This window comes from Melopsittacus undulatus, chromosome 9 (genome assembly GCF_012275295.1).
Source record: "Melopsittacus undulatus isolate bMelUnd1 chromosome 9, bMelUnd1.mat.Z, whole genome shotgun sequence".
In the NCBI taxonomy this organism is placed as follows: Eukaryota; Metazoa; Chordata; class Aves; order Psittaciformes; family Psittaculidae; genus Melopsittacus; species Melopsittacus undulatus.
Window position 1 is genome coordinate 13331645 of NC_047535.1, and position 22845 is coordinate 13354489.

General features: G+C 49.5%; 1 protein-coding gene across 2 annotated transcripts; it reads right to left on the reverse strand.

Moving 5' to 3' along the window:
- Positions 1-108: 108 nt before the first annotated feature.
- Positions 109-22612, reverse strand: EDC3 (enhancer of mRNA decapping 3). 2 transcript variants are annotated; one of them, XM_034066395.1, is made up of 7 exons: positions 22484-22612; positions 19948-20129; positions 18532-18845; positions 12103-12438; positions 4643-4796; positions 3631-3848; positions 109-2853 (listed from the first exon to the last, which is right to left on the reverse strand). In XM_034066395.1, the coding sequence occupies exons 2-7, from the start codon at positions 20109-20111 to the stop codon at positions 2519-2521; spliced, it is 1521 nt and encodes a 506-aa protein (XP_033922286.1). In that variant the 5' UTR covers positions 20112-20129; positions 22484-22612; the 3' UTR covers positions 109-2518. The 2 variants fall into 2 exon arrangements, with proteins under 2 accessions (XP_033922286.1, XP_033922287.1); XM_034066396.1 differs by lacking the exon at positions 22484-22612 and adding an exon at positions 22281-22314.
- Between the last annotated feature and the right edge of the window lie 233 nt (positions 22613-22845).

The window sequence follows — 22845 nt, forward strand, 5'->3', positions numbered from 1 at the left end:
GCTCTGCTTCAGTGGAGGACAGAAAGTGAGGGCGAGTGGCTCCTGCCCTGGAGCAGCAGGAAGGCTCTAGAGCCACAGCAGCCAAATAACTGAGCTCCACACACCCAGCACACAGGAATCGTTGCACTTTATTTCAGGACAGCCCCCAGTAGTGGCAGGAATTGGTCATTACAGACATCAGGTCACGAATGGAGCATCAAGCAGTGACAGTGCAGTGATCTTCACGTGTCAGTGACCACAGCAGCACTTGTGGCAGTTCCGAGGGTGGTGCTGAAGGTGGGGGGATAGAAACTATTGCAAACACAGCTAGCAAGTGAGCTGGTCTCTGAACAGGTAACATGAGGAAAGGGGGAGAAGGGACCCAGCACCTTGGCTGGGTCTCCGAGTGCTCCAGGAGAGCTCACAGCTGCACAGGAGATGCATTTCATGAAGGTGAGGCTGGTGCTTCCTCAAGTATCCAAAGGAAGTACAGCCAAATGCCCAAATCTGTCAGCACCAGGCACTGTGAAGTGGAACCGTGCCCAACATAGCCCAAAGCTTTGAGCCTTCCTGCCCTGTTAGTGCTCAGTGTGAACAAGCTACAGTTCAACAGCCCAGAAGGGGCAAGGAAAGCAGGAACTGAAACTGCAACCTCTTATCAAGGGTTGTGAGCAAGGCAAGTGAAAAGAAGGGGACTAAAGCTAATGCTGTACTACAGCAACGAGCAACCCGTGCTCTGCTGCTGGTTCTGCTCCTCTGCCTCCAGCTTACATGAAGCAAACAGCCAAAGCACCACAAGAGGCAGAGGGAAGACTCACATTTGTACTTAAATACCCAACTGCTCTGCTACCCGAGTGAGAGCCACAGCCTGTGAAATGCTGCTCCAGTTCCGGCTGCTGCTTTGCCCTTTCCATGGTGGAGGAACCACTCGAGGGCAGAGCATGGCCGAGTCCTGGAGCACTCAGGTGTCAGCCAGCCCTCAGCAGGGACAGGAGCTCAGGGGGACCAGGGGTCCAAAAGCAAGAGGGGCAGAGCCCTTCATCCTGCTGGGGTAGATGGGGCCTGGCAGGGGAAGAGGCCTCAGGAGCTGTGGGGTGAGCCCAGTGCTCTTCTGCTTCCAGCTGGCTCTTCCCCATCACACCACACTCGGAGGCAGTGTTAATCACTCAAGTGCTTGAAGGCTCTTCCCTCCTTTGATGCACTTGGCCTGTGTTCTAAGGAGATGAAAGGCAAAGACAAGCCCCTCGTGTGCTCCCAGGGGTGAGGATTTACACAAGCAGGTCAAGAGCTTTGCTAAGAGAGACTCCAGTGCTCAGCAGAGCACAGCGCCAGAGCAGCTCCAGTGCCAGCTCCCCTGGAGAACAGGCACCACCTGGAGCAATCCCAGATGCCAGAACAGGCTCTGGGCAAGGCTTAGGAGCTCTGGGGACAGGTAAGCAGCAGAGCTTCAAGCACTGCAGTGAGGAAGGAGCTGAGCACCTCTGTGCGAGGAGAGGGCTCAGGCACATCCATACACAGGCTTTGAGCCCAAAGGGAATGAACTGATCCATGACCCACTTCCCAAACCACACCGAGTGTAAGAGGGATACTGGAATCACCGGGGAAACTGACCCAATTCTCACCTACACCATAGAGCAACGCACCACAGCCTGAGAGACACTGCGCTGCTTCACTACCCTTTCCCTGATTCACTCCCTGTGCCAGGAAGGAAAAGGAAAATGAACCAAAGCCCCCCATAACTATCCTGGAAAAGTTCTTTTCTGCAGCCCACCTCGCTCCCACAGCCTGGGCTTCACCACAGGGTGAACAGGCAAAAAAGCCAACTGAATACAGAAGCAAGTAAAGCCCAGCTGAGGACGGGGTGCTCCCAGAGCATGTATGACCCAGGAGCTTCTGGCTCTTGCCACAAGCTTTCCAAAGAGGGAATGCTCTCCTTGAAGGGCTGGAGGGTCCAGGAGGGAGAGGGACCTACAACCGCCTTCAGGAACGTAAAACAGGCTAAGGGAGGATCCAAAAGAACAACGGAATAAGACAAAACCCTCCCTCCTGTCTGACTGCAACAGGAGGTATTTCCTACACAACCAGGGGTGCTGTTCCCACCAGGATGCTCCTTGCTGGCTCTACCTGCCCACAAGGACAGAACCACAGCTCCAGTCAACAACCCATCCATCACTTGTACCACCTCCATGTGCAACCCCTCACCAAACACCCTCTGGCTTGGGCCTGGTCAGCAGTGGTCACTTGGCCAGGGACAGACACCATCTTCCTGCAGGCTCCTTCATACAATGGCACAAGAGAATGAGAACAGCTCTGCAGGAACATTCGCTCCCTTCGGTTTTGTTGCATTGTACAATGACTCTCTTTTTTTGTTTGGTTTTTTTGTTAAATACACAATATTTCTTCTGGAAGGACCAAAAAAAAACCTCTCCAGAACTTCCTATCCTTAAGGCGTCACACGAGTTTTACCAGTCAGGATCCGCTGCACAGCTTCTTGACACACCACCTCCTCTTCTCTCCCTTCGGAGCCCCGTGGCTGGCTCTAAGTGGAATGCAGGGGGATGACGAACTTGCAGCCGAAGGGGGAGTGGTAGTTGATGCCCACCTCCTGGAAGACCTTCTGGGGAATGCCAATGTCACAGAGGTACACGCGCCCGGCCCTCTCGCCCAGCGGCAGCGGCAGCCCCAGGGCCAGCGACCACTTGGCATCGATGCCCTGCTCCATTTCACTGATGGGGGGGTCTATGCTGAGGACAGGCGCTCGGTTCTGGTTGGCCCAGTCCACCACTGCCTTGTACCAAGGCTGATCTCTTAGAAAGGCATTTTCATGACAATCCAGGCAGTTGATCACCAGGTCTACGGGGCTGTCAGGTAGATCTGAAACACACACAAAGACTGGTGAGTGCTGAGGATCAAGCTGAAGCCCTGAACTTGGGCTCAGGCCAGGCAGCCCAGGGAAGCAGGGGGTGCCCTCTCCATTAGAAAAGGACGTTTTTCTGCTCCACAAGCTGTAAAAAAAACGGCTGTTTTTCTGGAAGGCACCAACTACAGAAAGGCAGCTCATGTGCTGCACTGCTGCCTGCCTGCTGAGCTCCATTGGGGAGTGCTCTGTATCACCTCTGCTGCATTCCCCTTACCTGAGGAGGTCCTTTTATAAGCTAACAGGGAAGTAGCTCAGCCAGCACAGCACAGCCCAACACTGCCCTAATGCCCATGTTTGCTTCTCCCCAGAAGATTACATGAACTGGGTTTGAAATAACACCGGTGAAATATCAAACAGAAGCCAGCTGTCTTACAGAAGGCTTGTTTTCCAGCCCACTGAGAGATGTGAATTGACAACTGTTGGGACTTGCTCAGCAAAGCTGCTGCTTGGTCTGAAGATGCAGTTGGATGCTCATTGACTTCCAGTTTCGATAGGCTGAACAAGGAAGGCCCTTATCATAAGAGAAAGGCTGGTCTGCTCTGATCCCTACAGCAGCTTGTTCATACAGGAAACATCTGTAGCAGCACAACAGCTCCACTGTTGAAGCTCTCTGCTGTCCTGCCAGCCTCCCAGCAGCCACCAGCTCCTGGCAGTGCCACTAGATGGTGCCAGGGGACTGAGCAGCACATGTGTCAGGGAGGCAGGAGCGGATCTGCTCCTCAGCCACCTACCTTTGACGCTGGACACTTGCTGGCCTTGTGTCTTGCTGAAGAGGTTCAACTCGTTGGTGATGGATTCCAGCATCTTGACAAAGTTGGGGAGGAAAAGGATGACATGGACGTCGTGGTTGGAGAGGTGCCGGCCGCAGCTGATGCCTTGTGCCCCCTTCACGTGGGGGCCACACAGCAGAGCTACCGTGGGCCGCTGGTGCACGTTCTTCGGGTTCAGCCTACGACAGACAAAAGAGGCTGTTACCAACCCCAAGCAGCGCTCCCCTTCTTCCTGCAGGAGAGGAGAAGCAGGAACACGCAAACCGAGAGGTGTTCTGCACGTCTTCCGCTGCCTCGGAAGGAGGAAGCCACATCCTTTGATAGTGCTGCTGCTGGAACTGCTCTATCCCTAAGCCTCAGCAACTGCAAAATACAGCTGATTTATTGAAATGGCCCAAGCCATCGAGGGTGGCTGACAGGGTCAGTGCTGCCTGGTATGCTGTCACTTACTGCTCAGAATCAAATGGTCAGGTCCTGGTAAAGTACTCCAAGTAAACAAATGGAGATTTAAGGCCAGTAAGTGGAGAGAAAACAATTTCAGCTCTTTGCCTCAAGAGACATTTCTCCTTCTGGGACTCAGGAGCCAAAAAGAAACCTTTATTAAGTCATTCATCCAAGGTGGGTGGATGTCTGTTCAAACAAGCCCTTTCTACAGAGGGGAAAAGCAGGAGTGTGCCATGGAAACCTGCTGTTATCTTCCTCCCACTTCAAGAGCCTGAGCACCACGCTTGTTTGCATGATTATTTGAGAAGAGGCTGACACACGAGCCACAACACAGTCTGCAAGGCAGCGGGATGAGGTTTTCCGGCTTCCTCCAGGTGCAGGACCACCGACGAGCACCCAACAAGCAGCACAGGCATCCACACGACACTGACCTCAAAGGTTCAGCCTCTTGCACCTCAGCCCCACCGAGCAGAACAAGATAAACTGAGCTCTGCTTAGAGAGGGAAGAGCGAAAGGGAGCAGCTTTTACCTGTTGGGTCCCCCGAGGAGGCTGAGGGCCATCTGGCTGGCGCACACCCCCGTCATCTCCAGCCTCCGCTCCAGGGTCAGCCCGTGCTTCTCAGCCACCGAGAGCAGCTTCTTGTGGAGCTCGTAGGACACGCTCGGAACCACCAAGCCGGAGTCTGGGATCAGATTGAGAGACAGGAACAGGAATAATCAGAGACCTCTCCAGAATGCTGCTCACTGGGTAGGTTTTATAACAGCACTTGGAAAGGGCTACTAGCTGCTACCAAGCATCTCCTTAACCTAAGGGTCCTTCCAAGACCATTCCATGAAGCCAAACTAGCGCAGCAGACTCAGCTTACTCTGAGTGGAGACAGGTAAACACAACTGCAGGCCTTGAAATACTACATTTCCACAAAGATACAGCTGGCAATTTTAGCAACATATGGGCTGGGAAGCCCTTTTTGACCTCCAGATTCAAGATGAAAGGTTTTCTTACTGGTCTCCAGGCCACTGGTGCTTTAACCCACACCCATGCCCAAACACACATCAGCATTCCTAATCGCTGTCAAAGTCAGAAGAGAAGCTGTGAACCAGGTTTCCATCAAAAATAGCTCAGATATGTTATGTTTCCTGCCATCAGGAGTGACCAGCCTCAAACTTCCAGCCCCTAACCCACCATCACAGTCTCGTCTACCTCAGCAGGTAAGAGAAACACAGACTAACTGTTGTAGATGACTCCTTGTGCTTCCCTTCTCCAAGTAGAGTCTGACTTCACAGGTGAACCCTGCAGTAGCATCTCTGGGCACCCTGTGCCAGTGCCTCAGCACCCTCACAGGAAGAGCTTCTGCCTAAGAGCTCATCTCAGTCTCCCCTCTGGCAGGTTAAAGCCATTCCCCTTGGCCTGTCCCTACAGGTCCTTGTCCCAAGCCCCTCTCCAGGTTTCCTGCAGCCCCTTTAGGCACTGGGAGCTGCTCTAAGGTCTCCCTGGAGCTACTATTCCCTTGAAACTTCCTCCTGGATGTCCTTAATTGTTTCTTAGATAGGGACCTGCAGAGCTTAATTCCCTCCCCACATGGGACAGCCACATAGCTGGGGCACAGCTGCCAGCCAGAAGAGCTCTCAGCTCCTTCTGTTCCCATCATTCCTAAGCACTGCTCCCAGCTAAACAAGCAGAGCAAGGGCTCTGTAGCTTTACTCCCAGCTCCTGTTCTGGGACAGGCAGATGAGGTGCACAGAGCTGGGCACGATGGGTCACAAAGGTCCAGGACTCAGCCTGATGTCTGCTCCAGCCCAGGCCCTCCTCACCCTCACATCCCCAAGTCTGAGCTCAGGGTGATGGCAGCCTCTTTGGTGCTCATCGTGGCAGGGCCCAGACCTCCTGCACCCATGGGAAAGGGCCGTGGGAACAAGAAGTGGCTCGGCAGCAAGATGAGCTCAAAGGGGAGCAGCTGCAGAATACACATCCGCTCGCAGAGGAAACTCAGCAGTTACTTGTGGGCCCTTGCGCAGGCAAAAACCCTCACAAGAATCAGTTGTAACAAGCGTGTGCCACATTCAAATGAGAACAGCAGCACGTATTTGAATCGTGAGGAATGATTTGTACTGCTCTATTTCCCCAGGGCGCCCCAGTCACAAACCACTAAGTCAAGCTGCAGCGGAAACAGCAGGTTTGGTATATCTTGAGGTGTGCAGAGTCAACTGGGAGTACTCCTGCAAGGAAACAGTAAAATGCAGGGGAGCAGATCCTGCTGGATGCTTCAGGCCTTCACTTCTGAATTCAGCAGCTGGTGCTTTGCAGGTACAGAGGGCCCAAACACGTTCGAACACTTGACCTTGCATGCTAACCTCCCATTAAGCTACCTCTGATTGTCTTTCATTACCAGCAGCACATATGCAAGCGGGCACATTCTCAAAGTCATCTCAGCCTCTTGATAGCAGCCGTTGAACATTTGGAGTCATGAGCCACTAATAATCCTAAAGGCAGCCCAAGAGTCACGTACCTGCCCTGTGCTCACACCCCTCCTCAGCTCCAGTCACGCAAGGCTCAGCTCTGCCTCTGCCCATCCACCTTTTGGCTACTCCATCAGGTCTGGTTTGTCGAGCTCAAAGGCCTTGCAATGAGTGACCTGAGGTCAGGATCTCTCCACACAGTTTGGGGGGGAAGCATCCTCTGCTCCCAGGGGGGCTCCCAAACTGTGCTTCTGTTCCTTCTGAACCACAGGACCAGATGAGAAACACCTGATCTATACTCTGCCTCTACCCAATTTAGTACACACACTGCCAACACCTCCTCTGTAACCACCTTCACCCTTCTCTCAGCCACCTTCTCCAGACCACAGGCTTTAGGACACCCACATTTACCACCAGCTAGATGCAGCTCAGTGCCCGGTGGGTTAATACAAAGGGGGTTAAGTGGAAGCCAGGAGATGAGTTTGCATTTAGCATGCCAGTGCTACTTTGTTCCTAATTGCTCCCTCTCAGGAGCAGGCTTAGATGCCAAGAGAACTTCCCTTCTTCGCACTCACGCAAGGTCCAACCAGTCCAACTGGCTTATCAAAACCAGGCCGAGGGAGTTAAATAAACTCTGGCAGAAAGCAAGCAAGGAGGCGACGTGTAAAGCCACAAACAATAACAGTGCTGCAGCAAACCTGAACGCCTGCCAACCTTAATTCTGTTTGGGTTGGACACTGCAGCTTTATTGTTCGGTAATGAAGGTAATCAAAGAAATTAGCTCAGGCCTTTGAATATTAAATAAATGTATTTTACAGCTGCCTGGAAAAGAAAAAGGGCAGCTCTAGACTAAAGAGCTTTGTGACACACAGAGCACGGCTGAAGGCCGAGTAAACACTGAGGATTCTCTGTTTGAGGCACACTGTGCTGGGCACTGGGAAGGAGCTGTCTCCTCAAGTTTCATACACACACACTGCTTGGATGAGAACACCCTGTGCCAGCAGGAGGATTGAGCTAACTTGCCACAAGTTAAGCAATTCAGAGGGTTTTTCCTCAAACAAGCCCAAAGCAAGTCCAATGCCTCCAGTACTTGAAGCTGCAGGAGGAAAAGCAAGGGGTGCTGCTAGAGTAGCTCAGGGCATAAGCTCCAGGTTTTCTCTGGACTGTTTCAGTCCAGAGATAAACCCAGGTGAGCTGCGGGTATGAACTGAGATGGAACCAGACTTGGGATCTCCCAAAACCATGTGTAACACTACAAACTCCTTCCTTTACCAATAAGCAACTCCAGGTTCCCAGGCCACACAGCTCACAAGCTGCAGCTACGTGACATTGGGTATAACTCTAGTCCAGTTCGGGCACATTACTTGTTGGTGGTAAAGCTGGAGCCACCTACCTGCAGCCTCAGCAAACCACAGCTCCTTCCTTGCCCCAAAGACGTGAGTGATTTTCCCCTCTGAAGGGCTAGGGGTTTTAATGCAGTTTAATCATCATTATTTTTAATGAAGACAAATCCTGCGGGAGTTCTGGCTGACCCTCCAGTGTCAGCCTCTCCCTGAACCAGTGCACAATTCACTCCAGCTGAGCTAAAAGCTGTCCGAGGGACAAAGAGCCTCTGCTCCATGACCACTTTGTTTTCTCTTGCGGTTGGATCAAGTGAACTTCATTTGCACTCTACTCAAAGGTCCCAGAAACACTTCACACATTCAATACACACAATCGCTGTAAGGCAGTCATCCATAGACTGAAGAGCTAAAAGCTACAGAGAGCAGAAAAGACAGTCAAGGACATGGCACACACAAAACCAAGCTGTACTGACAGCATCACCCTCACAGAACAGGCTCAGCTTTAGTTTTGCAACATGACCCTGACACATAAGCTCTGGCTGCCACATTGATCCACTCTTAAGCACACATTTGATGCTCATAGTTCAGGCAAGGGAGATTTTAAGCCAGTTTGGGTTAGAAAGGAGCTTAAAGACCATCCAGTTCCAACCCCTGCCACGGGCAGGGACACCTTCTCCTAGAGCAGCTTGCTCCAAGCCCCTGTGTCCAACCTGGCCTTGAACACTGCCAGGGATGGGGCAGCCACAGCTTCTCTGGGCACCCTGTGCCAGCGCCTCAGCACCCTCACAGGGAAGAGCTTCTGCCTAAGAGCTCATCTCAGTCTCCCCTCTGGCAGGTTAAAGCCATTCCCCTTGGCCTGTCCCTACAGGCCCTTGTCCCAAGCCCCTCTCCAGGTTTCCTGCAGCCCCTTTAGGCACTGGAGCTGCTCTCAGGTCTCCCCTTCAGAAGACTTCTCTTGTCCAGGCTGCCCCAGCCCAGCTCTCTCAGCCTGGCTCCAGAAGAGAACTGCTGTCATGAACTGGAACCCATGGTATGTGTGTGGTACATGCTAGCAGCAACTAAACACAGGTAAGAGGAAAGAAGAGCTCATCTGCCAAAAGGAACCACGTGGACAGCCTGGTATGCTTGAGATGATATTCTAGAGAGTCACCAGTGATGAACTGAGATACTCCATCTGATCACAAACCCTGAGCTCCAACACACCTGCAGGACTTCACCTTTGCAGTTCCTGACAAAAGACCTGATCCCAAACCACAGTGCTGCTCAATCCCAGGTCATTCTACTGCTGCTGACCAGCAGAAGGAACACAGATAGACACACATTTAAAGATAAGCTATATATTTGGGAGAAATTCATGCGTGAAGCCCAAGGGACGGACCCAGTCATGATCAAAGACCTGGTAAGCTCTATTAGCTTCAGGTTTTCACTTTTGTTTGGAACAGATCCCCCTCCTCGCTCCCTGCTTACCTCCAATGCTTATTTGACAGCCTGGCTCAAAAAAAATCAGCTCCCAGAAAAGCATCCCAATGGAGTGTTTATGAACACAACTTCTCTCAGGCAGCAAGAACAGCACAGACTGGAAGCCCTGCAGATAATCTTCTGGAGGACTGGCACCAGCAAACTGCTAGATTTACTGCTGCATAACACTGGTTATTCCCTAGCTCCATGGCATAAAAAGAGCATGCAAGGAGTCACAGACTCCTTCCTCCGCCACAGTGGGATATCAGCTTACTGTCAATCCCCAGCATCACTTTGTGCTGTCACAGCAGACAGAATAATCACTGCATCAGCCAGAGCTCTTAAGACAATCATCTTTAGGACTGACCTAGGGGAAAGAATTTACTGAGTACTTATTTCTCCTGTAACTAGAAAGTGCTTTTTGGAAGTAGAGGTCCCCTTAGGAGTCCAAAGAAAACTCCCCAGGGAGAATTCAGAAGCAGGAAGAGAATTCCTGTCATAGATACATCCAGAATGATGGCTTTTGGGGCTTTAATTTGAGCAGCTACTGTTCTTTGAGCCACTCAGAAGCAAGCTGCCTGTAACTCAGCATCCTCCTTCCAGCTGCCAAAGAAAGCAGGACTGATTTTTCCATGGGACAGTCCATCATTCCTCCAAGCACACTGGATGTCTTTTGTCAGCAGCAAGCAGGTTACAACTGCTGACAAGAGCTTTTCGTAGCTTGTCCTTAGCATTTCTTAAGCAGAAGTAAACTTCCTCAGTGGACACAAAGGAAGTCACCCTCTGTGGGAAAACCATGGCAGAGACACAGCACTGGGACACTGTGATCATCATTCCCAGGCCTGTGAACGTGTCCTGCTCAGCACAGGCAGCAGGGAGCTGGAGCTGTCAATACCCTGCCCGTTGGGTGACATGACAGCTTTTCTTCCAAACGAATCCAGAATTCCAGAGGGGACACTAATCACCCAACAGTAGCTAATGAGGCTTGCGAGACCCTACAGCTATGGAGGGGAGTCATGTATCACCCTCCAGGGCAGGCTTGCCAAGACCAAAACAAGCCAACAGCAACTGTTTCACTGGGCTGCTTCCTCCAGCACACTGCAAACAGGGAGCTGAGAGCTTCCATCATAAAGATGGAGTTTAGCAACATGCTTTCATTTTTATGCCCTGAATTTACTCACTGATGCTTACTGCATGGCCAGGAGCTGTACTGCTGGAATACAGCATCAGCCTTACTTCTCAAACTGGCGGCTAACAGTAGATTAGCTTTAGTTTCAGACTGGCTGCCCATAGAAGCCTTGTCTCTTCCCAGATAAACCAGCTGGAAGATGAGTTTACAAGGAGTAAATGAAAAAGAATAATACTAAATGCACATTTAACCACAAAAATGAAGAGGAGCTTATTCACACAGCACACAGGCAACTGGTGAGCTTCTTGCCATAGGATACTGTCAAGAGACTGAAAGCTTGCAGAGGTTTATAAAGCAATAAGTTAAGATAAACAGAAGAAAAAAAAAGCCTCATTAAAAGCTATTAATACTGAACTATCTCTTCTGCTTTAGGAAGGCTTAAAACTGTGAAAGACAAAGCACTCAGGGAACTATCATTGTGTGCTTGCTCTGTTCTTTCATTCTTCCCTAAGTATCCTTAGAAACATAATACTGAGTTGGACAAGTTCTGCTGTGACCCAGTATGTTATCATCACATTTGGGAGATCAATAGGGAGATGAATGACAATGGAAAACTACGATATCACTGTATAGCAGAGCCATTAAAAGACTTGTTTTTCACACTGAAAAGCAACAAATCCTTACAAATCAACCAGCTTCCTTCCCTGAAGTGCTTCACACCCCAGCTGGAGCTTCTGGGCAGAGCAAGAATGAGCGATCAAGGACCTGATCACACCTCAGCTCAGCAGCCAGGCCACCAGGATATGCACTGCTACGTCTCTCTACTAAAGTTGATTTTATTCTTATGTGGAAAAGAAATGTGCCTGGAATGCCCGAGTTCCTTCACTCCTACATTTTACAAGTGCTAAAAAGCAGTCAGAAGAGCACAACTAGACTGAAGTTACAGGGAATTTGTATCTAAATGTAGTATAAAGCACATGTGTTGTGCAGCACGTGAACATATATAAATAGATTGCTTACAGTAAAATCTCTTTCACACAGCAGAAGTGGATAGTAAGTGCAGGGTGATCCCATCTAAAACATCTTTTGTACAATGACTGTTTGGAATTAGGGATGGGAAGAGTCAGAACCATTGCTTTCATTTTAAACTTCCACAAAGCCATGTGGAAATATGTAACAAACAGCCAAGAGCATCAAAAGCACATGAGACCTCCTGCCTTTTAGCAAGAAAGCACAAATCACCAGGTGCTACCATGTATCAGAATCCTGAGCCCATCCCAACCTCTCATGAGCCAGTGATCACATCCACTCAAGGTCATCATGCTACCAAAATCCAAGCAAGGATTCAAATCCCTCCTTCTTGTTATCCCACCATCCATTTTATTCCCCCCTGGAAAAACACCTACCTTGTGCCCTGAGTATTTTTTTATCTAGGCAATATTGCAAATAAAGGCTGTATGTAGACAGAAGACACAGATCCAATTTTACACAAATGGATGCCCTTGCTTGTACCACATTAAGCTGACAGACAACCCGTGGGGAAAACAATCCAGCCCAGCAAAGCAGGAGAGTTTCCATCCTGCAGGAAGGGACATGGCCTACCCGTGCAGAACTCTTTGTTAGCATTCTGGGGTACAACAATCCTTCTGTAGACTATGGGCTCTGACTCCAAGATGTTCTCATCGTGCCGATAGCGAGCTGGTTTCTCATTGGGGGTCCCCCGGGACCGGGTGCCGCTCCTCCTCTCGTGCGTTTCAATCTCTTCAAACACAGCTGCCTTGTCAAAAAGGGCCAGGTTGCCTTCAAAATCAAAATCAGTGTCTGGGATCTCATCAATGTCATCCCCAAAGCACTCATCGTCTTTGCTCTTCATCTGCCCGTTTTTCAGGCCACTCTTCTTCGGCGTCACTTGGTTTGGGTGACGGCTACTGGACGACCCTGAAGGAAAAGAAAAGCAAGTTGGAAACATGGCATAAAAGGGAAAAGCCACTTTTGTTCATACATATTTTCCCTAACACATCTGGTAAGAGAGTGGAGCTCGTGCTTGCAGCCCACAGACTCAAGAGGTACTCGCTTTTGGCACTCCTCATGCTAAGATCCACAAACAGAAAACAAAACAAGAGCATCAGGAAAGAGACTTTTAGGGACTCTCCACCAGCAAGCTTGGCCACAGGAGCAAAGTAAGCATTTCTCCCCATTGGATTTCACTCAAGGTGCTGTCTTCCATCAATGATAAAAAGCTAGCTGTGCTCCAAGATACTTTTCCTTCTATACTGAGCTCTTGTTGACACAGGCATGTGACCCAAAACCTTCTTTGGAATTTCCCTAAATTTCAGAATCTAACATAGGTGTTTCCTTTCTTGGCCACCTATTAATGATCTTTAAGGGAGAATTTAAACCCCTGAATATCAAGTGTTTCTTTCTGCTCACACTTACTATCACTAGGTACACATTCCTGACCTCATCCCTATTTCATTCTCCTCCTTCTTCATCCCCCTGCATGTTTAAATACACTTCTTTCCAACCACAAGTCATCCTGAAAGCCTGATTTCTCTGGAGTGAGACTGATGAAAGTCTCCTTATGAAGGACTGATACAAAACCATGTGCAATGAGGAGGTCAACACATCCCTTTACTTGTTTATTTCTTACCTTATTCAGGTCACCCACAAACTCAGCTCCTAATTCAAACTCAACCCTAATATTAATCTGTTTGTACATCCCTTGTTACATTTGCAACACCTGGAAAATATTTCAGGCCAATTCCAGCAATTTCAGGCATCACCTACAGTGTCCAATGGATGGAGTTAAGAGTTATCACACCAAAGCTGCTTCCTCTACTAAAACAGTTCTTGTAGTTTAAGATGATCACTATGGAGAGTAATGTATACAAATGAGTTTACTGACAATCCATGGGAAACAAACTGCCACCAAGCTACCCCAATGATGTGTGCTCTTTCTGTACCTCCCCATAAATGCAATATCAACCTATTTTTGCCTTTACACATTCTCACAACCCGTGGGAGAAGACAGGCAGAATTTGGATGGATACTCTGAAAACATCTCAAAAGATCTGCAATAGGCACAACCTTCACAGCTTCCCCCAAAGTTATCTGTCAGCTTTGTAAGTGCAGACAAGACTAGTCTAGTCTTGAGAAATCCATGGAAAGGCTTATTTATAACCTTGGATTGACTGGTGGAGCCTAACAAACTTGAGCTCTCATTTCCCGTGCTTCCAAGGTGTGAAATCTTCCACCCCATTGACAGGAGCAGCACTTCCCCTAGAAAGCAAAGGACCTTCCTCATCAACTGATTCTACACGAGTGTTCATTCATTTCAGGATCAGGACAGGAATATTTTAAGACCAACATGCCCATTCTGGCCAAGCTAACAGAACTCTGCTCTCTCCAGCAAAGCTATTCAGTAAGTTAATGACACAACTTAAATTGCTGCTGTTAACTCCAGAACTCCCTCACAGTTTCCTGAAGGCTTCATACAAAGCGCTAGAAAAATCCAGGTAGTACCTGACACTTCCCAAGGACTTTTAAGCTCTGACAAACCTGGTTTACAGCATGATACTGAATCCACCTCACACCACATCTAACTCAGGCAAGACTGAAGGATGACTTGCTAAGGATGTATACTTGGATTTATTCCCAGTTAGGAATGCGTTGTCTCAGCAAGGATTTTCCCCTGTTTATTTTTCCTTGTATTTTGATGTGTCACTTGGGTTTCCAGAGAACTATTTAGGTGATTAGCCTGAAAGCTTTCCCTACAGCAAGGAGGCTTCTAGAACTACTCAGCAGCTCCTTCTGCGGAACCTGTGTCAAGTCCAGGAGCTAAACTAAATAGCCCTGAACATCCCAAAACACCCCCCTCTCAAAAAGCTGCTGCAGCTTCAGGCTCCCATTATTCCAATTCCCCAGAGCCTTCTCTTGTCCAGGCTGCCCCAGCCCAGCTCTCTCAGCCTGGCTCCAGAGCAGAGCTGCTCCAGCTCTCGCAGCATCTCCGTGGCCTCCTCTAGACTCAGTCAGCAGACCCAGAGATGAAAACCTGGACAACACAACAGGCTGGGTTCCCCAAACATTCACAAACTCCAGGTCAAAGCAATCATCATGTGTTGAGATGAAGAAGCTAAAGCTTACATTGAACACAAAAGCAAAACAAGCCTTGCTCAATGTCAAGTGTTAGGACAACTCGGTTCCTGTTACCCAACAAGAGTTTTTACACCTATTGCCAGGCTCTTCCACAAACAGCTGCTCAGCTGACCTGAAAAGCAAAACGTGGGGGTGAGCTGCACCGCTGGGCAGTGGATGCAGGGCACAGAAGCAGCTGATGTAAGCAGTGTGTAAATGCTGCTGGAACACAAAGCTGTGCTAGAAAAGCTGGGAAAACAATGGCTGGAAAGCTCCCTGGACTCCTCTGCAGACACAACAAAGGGGAGCCAAGGCCATACCTCATCAAAACAAGCTGCTGTGGTGGGCAGCTCCCTAATCCAGAGCCATAGATGCCAGCTCACAGTACTGCTGAGCCATGCAACCAGTTCTCTTTTCAGCTCCTCACAAGGGTGCACAGGACATGGCACAGGCCAACCAGCAAAGTTAGGTGGTGCTCCTCATAAAGCATCACCCTCCAAACAGGCAAGATGATTGCTGGCTGCTTCTGCTCAGGGCAGACGAGAAAAGCCTATAAGAAGGGCCAAGGGAGGTGCAGAAAAAGCTCAGAGAGAAGAATCTGAGATAAGGCCAACAGGAAAAGTGTTCACTGTTTTCCAAGACACCAGTGTGACAAATCAGACCAAGCCATTCCCTGAATGCTGTTAGTCATAGAATCATGGAATCAACCAGGTTTGGAAAAGCCCTTTAAGCTCACCCAGTCCAACCATCTCCAGCACTGCCAAGGCCACCCCTAACCCATGGCACTGAGGCCTCGTCTCCACACTGTGTGAGCACTTGCAGGGACGGTGCCTGCAGCCCTGCCCTGGGCAGCCTGTTCCAATGCCTGAGCACCCTCTGGGCAAGGAATTGTTCCTCAGCTCCACCTAAACCTGCCCTGGTGCAGCTTGAGGCCGTTTCCTCTTGTCCCATCCCTTGTTCCTTGGGAGCAGAGCCCAGCCCCTCCTGGCTCCATCCTCCTGTCAGGCACTTGTAGAGAACAGTAAGATTCCTCCTGAGCCTTTCCTCTCCAGACTAAACCCCCCGCAGCTCCCTACAGAATGAGTTCTATCATAGAATAATTTGTGTTGGAAAGAACCTTAAAGCTCACCCAGTTCCAATCCCCTGCCATGGCAGGGACACCTTCCACTAGAGCAGGTTTCTCCAAGCCCCATCCAACTAGGCCTTGCTTCCATGGCATGATCCAAGCTTCTACAAAAAACCAGATCTTCCAGCCCAGCTCATTTGGGATGGCAACTTCCAGCACCATGTGTATGTATGTGTGAAGCTTGTTAAGGAACAGCACATGGCTCCATGTCAAGTTGATGCCATGCAGCTCGATGCCATGCAGCAAAGCGCCTCTCTCAAAAGGGAAACAATACTTCCCAGGCTTTTTTTGTTCCTTGGGAAAAGAAAGCTTTCATGTACAGCACACAAGCAAGCATGAAGTCTCTAGCAAGCTGGCTGCCTTCCTGAGAGATCCCTGTGGGAGCTTTTGCTGCCAGCCCTGGCATAAGTGAGGCCAGTGCCAGCACAGCACAGAAGCCATTGTTGGGAATCCTGCCTTGATATTTATTGATTCCAGTCACACAAGTATTCCAAAGGGGGAACTTTGACTTAGCACGCTAAAGGACATCAAGAGGGCAACTTCCAGCTGTACTGAAGCCTGCATGACTTCAGTTCTAGGTGACACCTCAGCCTGTTCTTCCCCAAACACCTGCACCCAACATCACCACAGAGCCAGGATCTCTCCTACCCCCTTCTGAGATTCACACATCATATGCCCCATGCTCCAAATACACACACTTTGAGGGTAACAGTTTACTTCTCTACCTCATTTACCCTAAATAAATCCAAGCTATCCACCAGACACTGACAAACAGCATGAAGTGAGGTTATTAACCCTCCTCCTACATGCTCCATCCAGCCAGAATAAAGCAAAGCATAAGTTATTTGTGCTATTCAGGTAGTCAAGGCTGAAGCTGAAACAAGTTCTTCTAAAAACAACCAAAGGAACATACTCAAACAACTAAGTGGATCTTAAGAGGAGGTAGGGACTCAAAAACTCAAGCCATTAACCTTAAAGGAACCACAGGTCTCTTCCTACAGCAAATACCAGGCAGTGTTTAGGCCTAGGCAGAAGTAAAATACTCAAAACCAAAGAGGCTTGATGATGGTTGGTCATCAGGGCATGCATGCCTCCTCCTCACATCACTCTGCCCTGCCTCCTCCCATCAACCCCCTTTGGCAATCCCAGCTATAAAGTTAGAGGAAAACTTCCAGAAGTTCCTTGGGATTCCTCTACAAAATAAAGCCCTTGAGCTCTCAGTTTAACTGTCCTTTCCCACCTGGGTTTTGTTTCTTTGCTAAACACAAAAGCAAGGCAGGGAAGAAAGATGAAGTCATGGGAATATGCTGGATACATAAAGATGCTTCAGCAGTGAAGTCATGGAAATAGGCTGGATATCCGCTGATGGTTCAATAATTGCATAAGGAAGATCTGGAAAAGTGCATAGCCTAAGGGGCCTTTGAGGAAGAAAAAGAGCACATAGCCAATTTTGGCACAAAAAGAAGAGTCTGAAGAGTTAATGAACAGAATAAAGATGAGGGATGCTTGACATGGAGATGTGCTGATTGTATCTTTACACCAGCCTCATTAGAGCTGTTAATGTGTGTTTTTAACAACACAGCAAATAACACTGGTAATTACTTGTAGGGTGATGTTGCAAGAGGTTACAGTTATAAAGGCTTTAAATAGAAAAGCTTGGTAATATTGCTCTATGCTTCCAGTTCCTTTTAGAGGAAAACTGGAGGCTGGCAATTGGGCAATGTTCAAGCAGCAAGGATGAGGAAATCATTCTATACAGCATTATTCAGCTCTCCATTTTTTAATACTGGATGCCAACAGAGCAGAATAATCCATATAGGGAATATCTCCACTACTTAAACTTGAATATTCCCTTTAATATTCTGAACTGTTAAAGAACTATTTGCTTTTTACGTAAATAGGCATCAACCATACTTCTCTCAGAAATGCTGCAGCAGAGAAAGCATTTTGCATACTCCAGATCATTAATGGGATTATATTTGTGAGGATTAGATGATGATGCAAAGGCAAGTGCCAAACATTTGGAAATATACACTTGTAATACTTGGAGGCACAGCTTGTGAAGGTAGGGGATTCTCTCCCTCTGCTGTTCTCTGGGGAGACACCCCCACATTCATGATCCAGCTCTGGGGCAACAACACAAGAGAGAGATGGAGCTGTTGGAGCAAGTCCAGAGGAGGCCACGGAGGTGCTGCGAGGGCTGCAGCAGCTCTGCTCTGGAGCCAGGCTGAGAGAGCTGGGCTGGGGCAGCCTGGACAAGAGAAGGCTCCTGAAGGGGAGACCTGAGAGCAGCTCCAGTGCCTAAAGGGGCTGCAGGAAACCTGGAGAGGGGCTTGGGACAAGGGCGTGTAGGGACAGACCAAGGGGAGATTGAGATGAGCTCTTAGGCAGAAGCTCTTCCCTGGGAGGGTGCTGAGGCGCTGGCACAGGGTGCCCAGAGAAGCTGTGGCTGCCCCATCCCTGGCAGTGTTCAAGGCCAGGTTGGACACAGGGGCTTGGAGCAAGCTGCTCCAGTGGAAGGTGTCCCTGCCTGTGGCAGGGGTTGGAACTGTGTGAGCTTTAAAGTCCCTTCAACCCAAACCAGTCTGGGATTCTATGAAGTCTTTCTCCTCACTATTTAACTTCCTCTTCTCCAGACCTTCAGGAGGTAAGACAAGTATAAAGGCAAAAGTTTCCAGCCCCATTTGAAACATTCTTGAGGAAGACAGGAAGATACTGCATCCATAACTCAGTGGTGAAAAGGAAAGTTGTGGAATAACATGGATACTCACAGGAATTGTGTCTACGGCGGAAGCCTTTCGACTGAGTGAGTGTTTCCACGTGCCGATCCATGTAGCTCTTGGAGCACTGCTGCTGTGGAGAGATGATAATATCCTGGTTCTTGGTGTCTGTTCTCTTCGGGATGTTCTGTGGAGCACTGCTGGACATGGGTTTCTTTAACGTTTTCCCAGTGCCATTCTGACTGGGACCGACTTGGCACCCAACACCAGGGATGCCCATCTCTGTCTGGGGCAGATCCCCACATTGTCTGTTGTCCCCTAGCCCTGGGATCTCCAGGATTTTCAGCTCAGTAATGTCACCTGCCCTAAAAACAGGGAAAGAAAAGCAGACATGAGGAATTTAGCATTTGAGGTACCTCTGCAAGAAACCCCTAAAGAAAAACGTGTTACATTGTAGAGTGTGGTTTGTCTGATCAATAGAAATGAGGAAAAATGGACTTAACACCCAATCACACAGGATATTTCCATAGACATCAAACTGAAATGGCCTGAATCCTCAAAACACCAATGAGTATTTCTACACTACACCTGAGTTTTGTGTGATAGGTTCTATTCCAAGCTGGAACAGGCAGCACTCAAGCAGAAAATGGAAGCAACTGACCTTTGTAGAGATGTGCACTGGTTTACCAGTTTCTAGACACTTCATCTATCTCAGCCTTGAGGCTGCTATTACATTTAATCCCTTTCTCCAGTAATCTACCCTCAGATGAGGGCAATTCATGCTCAGACAAGGACAGTGATTCCTATTTCCTCAGAAAAGGGATAAAGAAAACCAAAGGAGCACTGGTTACAAGCCAAAGCCAAAACCAAACAAAGCAGCAGTTACAAAGAATTCCATTTGCCCCGATGGTGAGTAATACATTAGAAATTAGGGGTTTCTACTCAAACTTAAGTATTTGTTCAACTGGGATATAATAAGAGCTTGTTATTGACTTCCACATATCTCCTAGAAGAATATGGTCATCATCATTTTACCCCAGTCTCTTTAAAATCCAGGGAGAAAGAAAGATTAAGAGTATCAGGGAATCAACCTTATTTAAAAGTCAGTGACTCAGAGTCTTAGTTGTCATAAGATGCCAGGTAATAGGAAAATGGCCAGTGATGAGTGACTCCTGACGCTTCTTTTTACGTACAGTATTCCCAGGATCTGGTGGCAAAGAGCTCCTAACACCACTGCAGCATCAATTCAGCTTCTGGTTCAAAACTCCCTCCTGTCTCTGCAGCGCAAGAGCAGAAGGGATGGAGCTGGATTTGATAACTGCACTTCACTGCCTAGGGGCAATAATGATGCTCAGCAGCAATAGGGAGATAAAGGCAAAGAGCTCATTTCTGAAGAAAACCAACCCAAAACCATTCCAACCACCACTGATCTGGGAAAAGACAGGAAGGGAAAAGACAGCCACTAACCTGAAGGTGACTTCAGGCACGAGGCACTTGACCCCATTGTGGAAGGGCCGTGTCAGGGAGATGGTCTGGCTGACCTGATCCACAGCAGACACTCGTCCTTGGTAGACTCCCAAGCTTTCTCCACAGTTAATTGACACAATGCTCCCAAGCCAGTCCGTAGCCATCTTTCTGGCACACAACCACTGTAAAGAGACACAGGTCTGGCTGTAACAAGACGCAAAAAGTGACAACCTGAATCAGCATCAATGGTATTCCCCAGCCCAAAGCCTGGCTCCCACCCAGGCTCCGGCTTTGTCAGATTCTCCCTTCTTTGTGGGGTGAAAATAACATCCCAGCGAGTGTATAAAGCCCTGGATGGGGCTTTGCTATACCATTGTGACACAGATCACTGTTTGCTTCATGAAAGAAATTATTTTCTAACTGAATGCAGGCTCCCAACAGAAATATTTGGTATTTAATTCTGTCTGTGGCCATTCATTCTCCCTGGAATTTCAGGGAGTTTTGAGAGTTTTGGCACAGGAACACTGGGGCAGAACAGCTTTTGTGAATACTCAGCAGGGAGAAGATTCAGCTCTGAACATACAAATGAAAACCAACACCTTTAAGGGAGCAGATACAGAAGGACAGGAGGGAAACCCAGTGCTGAAGTCCAGGATAAAAGCCTTCCCGCTCTCCAGAGCCAGGAATATCAGTGTTCCTGATGCAATTAGGAAGCTGCACTCCTTCCTTGCACTGAGTTCCACCAGAATATGGGGAAGAAAATGCACTTGGCTCAGTCCCACACAATTCCCTCAGCCTTGATGCCTGACTGAACTTGTGTCAACACACTTTGAAGCAGCCTAAGCCCATATTTTGAGCTGAGATCTCTTCCTCCAGACACAGGCCCCAGGAGATGACAGGCTCACCAGTGTCACAGCAGCAAATGAGAGCTGACAAGTTCCTAAAGGGAAATGATCACTGTATGTATTTGCCTTTCATGCAGTAATCAACAGATATTTACTGTAAGGAGCACAGAGAGCCCAGGAGATAACCCAAGAAGAGATTAACAGCAATATATAAACCCTGTTTCTGAGTGTTAATTCTCTTCAAGCCCTTCCTACCCTGAGCTTCTTGGAAAAAGAAGGGAAAAATAACCATGGAAAAAACTAGAATGCATGTTACCAGGAAAACTCCCCACTTCCCCCAGCTTCCAGGGGACTGAAAACGGGGATGCTTCAAAAGAAAGCTAAATTTGATCACTAAGGTGGAAATCCATCAGCACCAGCCTCCTTTCCTGCTTCTCTGGATCATATTAAGCCGTGATAACAATGTAGGGATGCCAAGGTGAGAGCTACCAAAAGGCACTTTCAAAAGGCAGAAAACATATCACCAAGTGTCTATAGTAAACCTAAAACTTCACTGCCTTTCCTGCTTTTTATGTCTCCTGGAAAGAGGGGGAAGAGCTCCGCACACATCACCACCTTCCAAGGATGCTATTCAAAAACAAGAGCCTCCTTTCACCAGGCAAAAGATAATCTATGTTTGCATTCAAACATGAACTAAACCAAGGGAACCTCCTCATCTCAAGGGAGACTTCTACTGCTTTGTGCAAAAGTCACTTAGAAGAGGGACTGAACAACACATGCAGTGAATTATTTACAACATCACACATGAGAACAGCAGCACATCTGTGTGGTTACACACACCTGGGAAGTCAAACCTCCTGTCTAATAGTCTGTCACATAGTACCGGTTTTGCCATACAACTCACAGAGATCTTCTCCCCAACATCACTTTGGGTGGGTATTACTGATACACCTGACATTATTGCCAGTTGTAAAAGAAAGTCAAGGCTTACTCAGACAAGCGGAGAGCTGTTTAATACACAGGGTTTGTAAGCAATAACTCAGCACCTTCTTCCATCCCTGGCAGTGTTCAAGGCCAGGTTGGACACAGGGGCTTGGAGCAAGCTGCTCTAGTGGAAGGTGTCCCTGCCTGTGGCAGGGGTTGGAACTGGATGAGCTTTAAGGTCCCTTCCAACACAAATAGCCGCGCACAGCGGGCACTGCTGCTTGACAAGGAGCCACAACACATGCCCTCCCAGCTGAAAGATGAGTTCACATCGAATTGGCTTCACTCTATTATGAGGAAAGCAGCCACACAGATCTACCAGCTCTGTCGCCGGCTCACGGGCAGGCACAGGGTACCCACTCCAGGCAGGGCTCCTCCCCCGGCCCACTCAGCCTCATCAGCACAGGCAAACACAGTCCCCGGGGCGAACAGCACAGGACCCCCTGAGGAGAGGCACCAGGGACACCGCTCCCTGGGGGGAGAAGCACAAGGAGATCCCCTCACCCTCAGCTCGCGGCCCCGGGCCAGGCCTCCCCGCTGAGGCTGCGCTCCCCGGCAGGGCCTCCCACCCGCTGCCGGCCCGGGGCAGGGCCTGGCGCCTCGGCCGCGCCTCCCGGGGGCTCGGACGGGCCCAGCACCGCCCCGCGGGTGCCGCCTGCCCCCGGCGGAGCTCGGGGCGCGGAGCGGGGGTCCCGGCCCCGCCTCACCTGGCGCTGCCGCCCGCTCCCGCCTCAGCGCGGCCTCTCCCCTCACCGCCGCTCGTCGCTGCCGTCACTTCCTGTCCCCGCCCCGCCTGCCAGCGGCGCTCCAGCCACCGGGGCGACCATAGAGAGGCGCCGAGGGGGTGGGAGTGAGGCTCGGCGCATGCGCACGAGCACCGCCCCCGGCGTGGCGGGAGCCGCCGGTTGCGGTATGCGCATGCGTAGTGAGGACCCGGTGTGACGGCTGCTGCGGTGGTGGAGTCGGGTCCTGATACCCGTCGGTGCGGGCACAGCCGCTGTGACCCCTCTGTCACCCCCCATCACCTCTGTGACCCCTCTGTCACCCCCCATCACCTCTGTGACCCCTC